Source organism: Coregonus clupeaformis, unplaced genomic scaffold (assembly GCF_020615455.1).
Source record: "Coregonus clupeaformis isolate EN_2021a unplaced genomic scaffold, ASM2061545v1 scaf1534, whole genome shotgun sequence".
Lineage (NCBI taxonomy): Eukaryota > Metazoa > Chordata > Actinopteri > Salmoniformes > Salmonidae > Coregonus > Coregonus clupeaformis.
In genome coordinates this window covers 74,999-85,238 of record NW_025534988.1, presented here as the reverse complement: position 1 = coordinate 85,238, position 10,240 = coordinate 74,999, and the positions used below count along the sequence as shown (strand labels likewise).

Here is a 10,240-nt window from a genome sequence, read left to right as displayed (position 1 = left end):
CATTAAAGATAAAGATGTAAGTTGACAAAATGTATATTTTGTTTTAAAAGAATAATAAAAATAAATAAGCCTTGCTGATTAATGGGTGATTCCACTTGTCTCAAGTAACTACGTTTTCTTTGCATGGTGGTGTGACAATTGTGGATGACTTGAATGAAATAATTTAACTAATTTATTTTATTTTTATTTATTTGTGCATTTAACATGTACAATGCATAATAAACACATTGTACCAGAAATAGCTATAAGTAATTTTTTTATCGTTACATCTTTTATAGGTTCAATCCAGCTGAAATTGGGTTTTTGGTCGAGTATGCTGCTGTGATAAAGCCTGTTGCCATGGTCCTTAATATCCTCCAAGGGGAATCATCTGTGCATATGGGCCTCCTGCTGCCAACACCTTACCAGTTGCGGGACAAGCTGAAGAGGTTGGAGTCAACTTGCAAAATGTGCACACCTCTTGTTCATGCCCTGCAGCAAGGGATCCAGAAACGTTTTGGAGACGTCATGAAAGAGCCTGAGCTGATTGCAGCAGCAATACTCCTACCAAGATTCAGAACATCCTGGACCACAGAGGAGAACATCTTAAATGCTGGTAAATATAATTGTTTATCAATTCAAATGTGAACCAGTAGACATTGACCTATATAACTCTGTATAATATTACTGTAATTTAGGATTATAGTGTGTCAGTGACAAACCACAGGGTGGCAATATAGTTAGAAGCTCAGGTAGCTTTTAATGTCAAACATCAGCAGCTTGACAGCCTATACAGTAGAAGGGTAAGAATAATGTGCAGACTTAATTCGTTTGAAAAACGATTTATCTTGCCCTAAAACCCACAGGCCTTGACTACATCAGAAATCACCTCAACACCGACTTGGATGATGTCACCAGCGCAAACAGCGGCCTCTCTGATGAAGACGACTTCTTTGCATCCATGGAGTTGGGAAAATCACAAGTAGGAGAGCTGGAGAGGTACCTTTCATGTCTGTCCCCTGCAGGTATGGATCTACTCCACACCTTTCCTCGCATCAAGAAGCTGTCACTCAAAGTCAACACAGGTCTTCCTGCATCTGCAGCCTGTGAGAGACTTTTCAGTCATGCAGGACTCCTGTTCACTGCTAAACGATCACAGCTTCACAGCAAGAACCTTGAGAGCCAGCTACTGTTGAAGCTTAATAGTGACATCACTGAGCGATTCTTTGGTGAAATAGTTTGTTTCTGCATGTTTTGACACACACACACAAACTCCCAGTGGGGCCTTCAATATAAAAGGGTTTTCATGTTACTGTGCCAAAGAGTTCCTGGAGTGTTGACTGAAGTCAACCAGTCAAAGGGCCAGTGTCAGCCTAAAGGTTAGAATACTGCCAAATCTGTTGTCTGTCTGTGGGAGTCTAGATGGGGGAAGCTGCTCCTCTCTCAGCTGCTTTTGAGCAAAGCGTGTAATCCCCTTAACTGTGTAATGGTTGTGCTAGAGAGCACAGAGCTATTAATGTATAACTCCATTGTAAAGACACATCATACATGCTTTATGCTGCTTATCTTGGGGAGGTGGGACAAGTGTGACTTTTTTTTTGCTGACTTTTCTTGTTAGATATTGGAGCTGGAAGTAAACATAATGCCCCATCTACAACTACATCACTCTCCTCTGATGCCTTTTAGAGAACATGCATTCAGCTTAATTTGTGTTCTGGGATACTAGGCCTGCAATATTGTTTTATTTGGCCATCTATCATGGACTGGTGCTTTTTCAGTTGATGTGTATTGCTGCTCTTTTCCTCTGCTCAGTGAGATGTGCAGTGTGGCCTAATCACAGATCAGATTATTAATTTCTAGGCACACAGAAAAAGGGCTGTTGCTTGCCATGCAATACAAAGGTACTGAGTAGGCCTAATCAACACCTATTGATTATTTTATGTTGACCGCTTCCTTCTGGTGTGCAGTTTTCTGTTCAGCATACCTGGTATGAAATGTTTGTGTGTTTCCTTCTGTTGTTCTGTCACTGTGGAGACACACACATACACAGTTTATGAGAGTTTATGGGCTGCCTCATTCTAGTTCTGCCTGGTAAAAAAAGTATAAAGGTTTGGAAATGTGTGTTACTTGTACTTATTTTTTTATTATTATTATTTTATTTGATAAGTACTTGAATTTACCGGAATTATTTTAATTTAAGCTATTTTGTAATTCATTTTAATTTATTTTATTGTTGGATGAACTATAATTTGCCTAAAGATGATTATTTTGTATTTTTGTCTGTCTGATTGTTGCCTTGTGTTAAAAAATAAACTCAAGTAACTCATTTACATTACATTTACATTTTAGTCATTTAGCAGACGCTCTTATCCAGAGCGACTTACAGGAGCAATTAGGGTTAAGTGCCTTGCTCAAGGGCACATTTACGTCATTTAGCAGACGCTCTTATCCAGAGCGACTCATAAATTGGTGCATTCACCCTATAGCCAGTGGGATAACCACTTTACAATTTTTTTTTTTGGGGGGTAGAAGGATTACTTTATCCTATCCCAGGTATTCCTTAAAGAGGTGGGGTTTCAAATGTCTCCGGAAGGTGGTGAGTGACTCCGCTGTCCTGGCGTCGTGAGGGAGCTTGTTCCACCATTGGGGTGCCAGAGCAGCGAACAGTTTTGACTGGGCTGAGTGGGAACTATGCTTCCGCAGAGGAAGGGGAGCCAGCAGGCCAGAGGTGGATGAACGCAATGCCCTCATTTGGGTGTAGGGACTGATCAGAGCCCGAAGGTACAGAGGTGCCGTTCCCCTCACTGCTCCATAGGCAAGCACCATGGTCTTGTAACGGATGCGAGCTTCAACTGGAAGCCAGTGGAGTGTGCGTAGGAGGGGGGTGACGTGAGAGAACTTGGGAAGGTTGAACACCAGACGGGCTGCGGCATTCTGGATGAGTTGTAGGGGTTTAATGGCACAGGCAGGGAGGCCAGCCAACAGCGAGTTGCAGTAATCCAGACGGGAGATGACAAGTGCCTGGATTAGGACCTGTGCCGCTTCCTGTGTAAGGCAGGGTCGTACTCTCCGAATGTTGTAGAGCATGAACCTGCAGGAGCGGGTCACCGCCTTGATGTTAGCGGAGAACGACAGGGTGTTGTCCAGGGTCACGCCAAGGCTCTTCGCACTCTGGGAGGAGGACACAACGGAGTTGTCAACCGTGATGGCGAGATCATGGAACGGGCAGTCCTTCCCCGGGAGGAAGAGCAGCTCCGTCTTGCCAGGGTTCAGCTTGAGGTGGTGATCCGTCATCCATACTGATATGTCTGCCAGACATGCAGAGATGCGATTCGCCACCTGGTTATCAGAAGGGGGAAAGGAGAAGATTAGTTGTGTATCGTCAGCGTAGCAATGATAGGAGAGGCCATGTGAGGATATGACAGAGCCAAGTGACTTGGTGTATAGGGAGAAAAGGAGAGGGCCTAGAACTGAGCCCTGGGGGACACCAGTGGTGAGAGCACGTGGTGCGGAGACAGCTTCTCGCCACGCCACTTGGTAGGAGCGACCGGTCAGGTAGGACGCAATCCAGGAGTGAGCCGCGCCGGAGATGCCCAGCTCGGAGAGGGTAGAGAGGAGGATCTGATGGTTTACAGTATCAAAGGCAGCAGACAGGTCTAGAAGGACAAGAGCAGAGGAGAGAGAGTTAGCTTTAGCAGTGCGGAGAGCCTCCGTGACACAGAGAAGAGCAGTCTCAGTTGAATGACCAGTCCTGAAACCTGACTGGTTTGGATCAAGAAGGTCATTCTGAGAGAGATAGCAAGAGAGTTGGCTAAAGACGGCACGCTCAATAGTTTTGGAAAGAAAAGAAAGAAGGGATACTGATCTGTAGTTGTTGACATCAGTGGGATCGAGTGTTGGTTTTTTGAGAAGGGGAGCAACTCTCGCTCTCTTGAAGACGGAAGGGACATGGCCAGCGGTCAAGGATGAGTTGATCAGCGAGGTGAGGTAGGGGAGAAGGTCACCGGAGATGGTCTTAGCAGGAGGAAATAGGGCGGCAGGTAGCTTAGTGGGTAAGAGCGTTGTGCCAGTAACCGAAAGGTCGCTAGTTCTAATCCCCGAGCCGACTAGGTGAAAAATCTGTCGATGTGCCCTTGAGCAAGGCACTTAACCCTAATTGCTCTTGTAAGTCGCTCTGGATAAGAGCGTCTGCTAAATGACTAAAATGTAAATGTAAAATGAAATCAACACTGCTCATAATTCTTCACTATTATCCCCTACAGTCCTCACACACAGGGGCGTGTATACGTTTGGCTTCAATTAAAAAAGAAAATGACATAACAGAAACAAAATAGTGTTTGTGTGTTCTCCTAGTCACTGTCGTCGTCAGACCAGCCCAGGTCCATCATGTTCATGTCCAGCGTCGCGGTGTTGGCGGCCATATTGATTTTGGTTCCCTGTCGTAGGCTGCAGGTCTTAGAAGAGTTCTGATTGGATGTTGTCCGCATGCCCACCTGTACCCCCGACTTCACCCCCTGACCTCTGACCCCTAACTCACTCCTGACCTTATGACTTATGACCCCAACATTAGCCATGTCACCCCTGACCCCTACCACCCCCATGTTCATATTCATATCCATGTCCCCTATCCTCTCTATCCCCCCCAATATCATCCAGAGAGTGCATATCCCCAAACCCAACCATACTCCCCCCCACTCAGCTCCCTAAACATTGACTGCATCCTCCCTCCCTCCACACTCCCCCCTCCACCACCCTCTCCTCCTTCGTTACCTCCCTCCATCCCTCTTGTCTCCCAGTCTCCCCCATCCCCTCTCCTCCCTCTCTGTCTCCCCATCTACCTCTCCAATCCCACCCTGGAACCCCTTTAGCATGATTTGTAGCCTCCCCCCTTCCCCTAGCTCCAGCCGACCCCCTTCTATCCCTCCCTCCGTCCCCCTCTCCTTCACTCTCTCCCCCCAGGTTACCTCTATCCCTCCATCCCCATCCTCCTCCCCAAGACTGATTGAGAAGCCCCTAATCATGGACTGGAACCCACCTATCCCCCTGTCTATCCCTCCCTCCATCCCCCTCTCCCTCCGTTGCTGAGGTCTCTGATGAGGCAGGATATCTTGGCGCTGTTTGACTCCTGAGACTGAGAACGGAAGAACGACTCCGAGCTGATGCCTGATGCTATGGGGGAGAAGAACTGAAAGAGAAAAAGAGATGGGGGGGGGCAGTTGAACACAACCCAGATGTCATCATTAACCACACTATAAATGTGTTGTTACTCTAGGGATGCGGGGCTTTGACTCCATACAACATGACTGTTTCTAATATCTAAATCTCAAATAAGGTTGTAAAACAAATAGAAAATGTTTATGAATGAAGCATCATGGTCTTTGAAACCCGGCAAATATGTAGGCTACTCACAGGGGTGACATTGGACCTCTCCATCAATCTCTCCTCCCACAGTCTCAGTCTTCTCTCCCTCTCCTCTTCTCTCCCTCTCCTCTTCTCTCCTTCCATCCCCATCTTTTATATGTCCCTGGCAAATTATAATGACGATCAATCTCCCTCCACATACCCTCCCCTCGCTCTCGCGCACTCTCTTTCTGTCTGTAGGAACTTTGTGGAGGAGAAGTTGGGGGTGAAGTATACAGAGGGGAGGAAGACAGAGTTTGCTAAGTCCTTCAGAGAGAGTGGACCTGCCTCGCCTGTATTCTTCATCCTGTCTCCTGGAGTAGACCCTCTGTAAGACGTGGAGTCACTGGGTAACACTAAGACAACTAATTTTGTAATGTAAAGATCACTGTAAATCTGCATGAATATGACACACACACACACACTGAGAAAATATTGTTTCCATGGTAACAGGCAGGAAGTTGGGGTTCACCATAGACCTGGGGAAACTCCACAATGTGTCTTTGGTTCAGGGTCAGGAGGCTGTGGCTGAGGTCGCCATGGAGATGGCTGCTAAGGAGGGACACTGGGTCATTTCACAGGTATGGCTATCCTGCTATATACTGTACATAAAACATAATTCATTAATTCATCATTGCATCCATCCATCCTTCCATCCATTCATTGTTTCATTAATCAATTTATTAGTTTGTTCGCGCTTACATTTGTTCATCCATCCATCCATTCATCCATTCATCCATCCATCCATCCATCCATCCATTCATTCATTCATTCATTCATTCATTCATTCATTCATCTCTGTCAGAATATATACCTGGTGGCTTGCTGGCTGGGGTCGTTGGAGAAGCTTCTGGAACGCTGCTGTGAGGGCAGTCACCAGGACTACAGAGTGTTTGAGTGCTGAGCCTACCCCCACACCACAGGAGCACATCATCCCTCAGGTACACACACACACACACACATACACACACATGCATTTATAATAACACGGTGTGTTTTCCTAATTTAAAAGTGTGTTTGTTCTCCTCTCCTCACTCAGGGCATCCTGGAGAATGCCATCAAGATCACCAACGAGCCTCCCACTGGCATGCATGCCAACCTTCATGCTGCTCTGGACAACTTCGACCAGGTACAGGAATGTGTGTATTAATGTCTGTCTGTCCACTGGTGTTAGGGATGGGCAATTGAAATTATTGTTCAAAATAATCTCATCAAATGTTTGATTCACACTTTATAATAATGTCCAGTAATAGATCATTTCTAAGGCTATTATAAACAGTTCTCACTATTTACTAATTGCTGTTTCTACATTTGCAAATGTTAGTAAGCTATACATAGTTATTTATACATTTTCAAATGAATTATTGGATAATTTATTAGATGTTTAATATAGACCCTTATAAAACATTTACTAATCATTAGTAAAGTACAGTGGTGTAAAGTAACTAAGTAAAAATACTTTGAAGTACTACTTTGAGGTATCTGTACTTTACTTGAGTTTTTATATTTTTTACAACTTTTACTTCATCTTGACTACATTCTGAAATAAAATATGTGCTCGTTACATTTCTAATGCTCAGGCAGGACAGCAAAACGGTCAAATTCATGTACTTATTAAGAAAAATGCATCCCTACTGCCTCTGATCTGGTTTGTAAAATATTGTTGAACTGTGTCCCTGGATTCCCATAAATAAATAAAAATAAAGGCAATTAGCATAATATAAGGAATTTGATATATAGCCTTTGCTTTCACTTTTGATACTTAAGTACATTTAAAACCAGATACTTTTAGACTTTTACTGAAGTAGTATTTTACTGGGTGACTTTCACTTTTACTTGAGTCATTTTCTTTACTTTTACTCAAGTTTTACTGAATTGGGTACTTTTTCCACCACTGGTAAAGTATTATCTCCACCAAGATCTCAAAATGACATGGAAAATATCAATTGTAAAATAATAAGGACACAACACTGGATGTTTAAGAGAATATAATAGCATTTTATTCCAAAACAGTCACACTGTTCGTTCAAGTTCATCAGAACCAATGGTCCTCAAACGAACCCCTGTCCCCCAGAACTGTCCAGTCCTGTGCTTGCTGTGGGGGAACATGGGTGTTCACTTCACAGTCTAAAGCGGCAGGGTTGCAGCTTGTCTGTTCAACCATAATCTGAGCACTAGCCCACTCACACAAGGGTGCCTCCTTCCCTCCCGTGGTAGAAAGTGCACATCTCACACAGTCAGAACAGTAGGCTGGTAGGCTGCAGCCTGTGTGATGTGAGCACTAGCACAGTCACTCGTGTGCCTCCAATCCTCCCGTGGTAGGCAGTGCACACGTCAGACAGTCAGCTGGTACAGTAGATAGTAAGCTACAGCCTCAGTCCTCTACACATTCATACCTACCGATTTGTGTTCTCTTTCAAGCCAAATTAACCCTCATATTAACCCTTAAAATCTATAAATCATATTTTCCCATCAAAGCTCACCCTCTACCCATTCACTGAACCAATCCTCTTCCCTCCCATTTTGAAATGTCAGGCTATAGTAGGCCCCTCCCCTCCCCTGGCCCCTCTACCCTAGGTCCCTCACTGAGTGCTGTACACACCGCTGAGCAGGCGGCTCTTCTTCTCCTCCTTCTGGCTCTCGTTCTTCAGGTCAGCAAACATCTGGGAGAAGAAGTTAGGGTCTGTGTTCATCTGGAGCATCTTACCACTCATCAGCTTGGTGATGGACATGCAGCGGATCCAGAAGGTCTGCCTGCAGGTCTCCACCAGGAAGGGTCTCAGGGGGTAGGAGATCTGGTTGCCCACGTAGGAGCAGGTCGTGTAGAGGCAGGTAAGCAGCACGGCATGCAGCTCATGCAAGGTGGCCACCTCGGAGGAGACCGCCTCGCGGCACAGCATGTAGAGGAAGACCACCATGGCCGGGTTAATGCAGCTCTGGTTCTGATAGCAGTTGTCCAGCAGATAACGGTCAACCACCCGCAGCCACAGCGCCGGGTCCATGAAAGACATGTCCTGGATCAGGTAGCAGCGCCGGCACAGGAACTCACCCAGGCAGCGCAGCAGCTCGCCGGTTGTAGCGTGGACCATCACCAGCCTCTTGGGCGTGTCGAGGTCCTGGGCGATAACCGTCTGGGGCGTGTCGGGGGCCGTGTTGGAGTTGGTCAAGGGGGCCTTCTCGACCGACGAGGCGGCGTTGTTGGAGCTGTTGGCAATGGCTGGAGTGCTCTGGTACTGGGTGGACAGCTTGTCACAGGATTGAGACTTCTCCAGGGTGAAGGTGGACAAGTTGGAGGAGGACTGGGACTTCTCCAGGTTCTCGTTACTCAGATGGGCGATGTTGTTTTGGTTGATGTTCTCGTGGGCCTGCACCTTCTTGGAGCCCTTCTTCTTCACAATCCGCCTCCATGGCGAGTAGCGCTTCAGGGTCTTGTCTTTGCCGCTCTTACGGGTCTGGATTTAAAGAAGTGGCCCACCGTGTCCGGCCCATCTTTGAAGTGGACTGCCTTCTCGCGGAGTGAGATAGACATTGCAGATCCCATGGTCAATAGTGCCTGTGGAAAAGAAAATGCTTCAATATTAGCAAAATGAAATGCATGGCATCAGTTCAGTAGGCCTACCTAGCTCAGCTCTGGGTGTCTCCTTGATGGCAACCTATTCCCTATGTAGTGCACTGCTTTTTACCAAGGCCTATAGGAGTCTGGTCAAAGTAGTTCAATATATAGGAAATAGGGTTCCATGTGGGACATAATCTAAATCAAAGAGTATTAAGCATAGACATTAGGGTTATGTGTTCATAAACATGAGCAATATAATATTTCAAAGCAAAACAAAAATATTACTCACTGATTTCAAGTTGATATGTGAAAAATTGTAAAGATAATTCAATATTAGGGCTAGGTACCTGTGAGAGGAGGGGATAGGGCTAGGTACCTGTGAGAGGAGGGGATAGGGCTAGGTACCTGTGAGAGGAGGGGAAAGGCGTGGGAGTGCGTGTGCTGTAGGCGGTTCTGGCGCTGGTGCACATGCTGGGTCCTCCACTACAGCTGAATCTGACGCTGCGGCCAAGAGAGGTCACCTCTCCTGCCTCATTACTTCCTGATCCAGAAGAGCTTGGCGAATCAGAGAGCTGTATCTGCATGGTGAGGTCAAGGGCGGGAACAACCACAGTGGATGTAGACTCCATCACCCATGCTACAATATCCATGCACTTGGCACTAAACTCATGTCTGCTCATCTGCAATGTTAAAAGACCATACAGAGTTAGTTTGTTAAAGGGGCTGCACTGATATAAAACGGGACATAAAATGGACATTACCTCTATGATTTTAGATTACGTTATGGATGGACATTACCTCTATGATTTTAGATTACGTTATGGATGGACATTACCTCTATTATCTTAGATTACGTTATGGATGGACATTACCTCTATTATCTTAGACTAAGTTATGGATGGACATTACCTCTATGATTTTAGATTACGTTATGGATGGACATTACCTCTATTATCTTAGATTACGTTATGGATGGACATTACCTCTATTATCTTAGACTAAGTTATGGATGGACCTCTATGGAACTAGGCCACACCCAGACATCCCTGATTGGTTATTTGGTCCGTTGAGTCCTTTGTATTGGCCCGAGACTATGGGAGACTCTCAATCTCCTCGCCTCCTTCTCAAAACCCATTGGATGAGAAGGTCAGAAGGGCGGGACCTCTGGCTTTCTCATCCAATGGGTTTTGAGAAGAGAGGACACGAGGAGTATGCAATTGAGATAGGGAACATATCTAGGGGATGCATGGGGAAGCCAAAGAGAAACTTACTCGTCCTTCATGTCCTGCACAAAGGTGTGTAGGT

The 10,240-nt window shown here is 45.8% G+C and overlaps 1 protein-coding gene and 1 pseudogene across 2 annotated transcripts; one reads left to right on the top strand and one right to left on the bottom strand.

Moving 5' to 3' along the window:
• Positions 1-321: 321 nt before the first annotated feature.
• LOC123487217 lies at positions 322-1,637 on the top strand. 2 transcript variants are annotated; one of them, XM_045218376.1, is made up of 2 exons: positions 322-595; positions 839-1,637. In XM_045218376.1, the coding sequence occupies exons 1-2, from the start codon at positions 590-592 to the stop codon at positions 1,235-1,237; spliced, it is 405 nt and encodes a 134-aa protein (XP_045074311.1). In that variant the 5' UTR covers positions 322-589; the 3' UTR covers positions 1,238-1,637. The 2 variants fall into 2 exon arrangements, with proteins under 2 accessions (XP_045074311.1, XP_045074310.1); XM_045218375.1 differs by having other exon boundaries at positions 846-1,632.
• A 5,566-nt stretch (positions 1,638-7,203) lies between these two features.
• LOC121562775 lies at positions 7,204-8,935 on the bottom strand (annotated as a pseudogene).
• Positions 8,936-10,240: the final 1,305 nt, after the last annotated feature.

Excerpts from the sequence above, each read along its gene's own strand:
- LOC123487217 (XM_045218375.1), top strand. The coding sequence starts at position 340 with ATGGTCCTTAATATCCTCCAAGGGGAATCATCTGTGCATATGGGCCTC. Across the intron at positions 596-845 it reads GGAGAACATCTTAAATGCTG|GCCTTGACTACATCAGAAAT; the intron begins GTAAATATAATT and ends TAAAACCCACAG.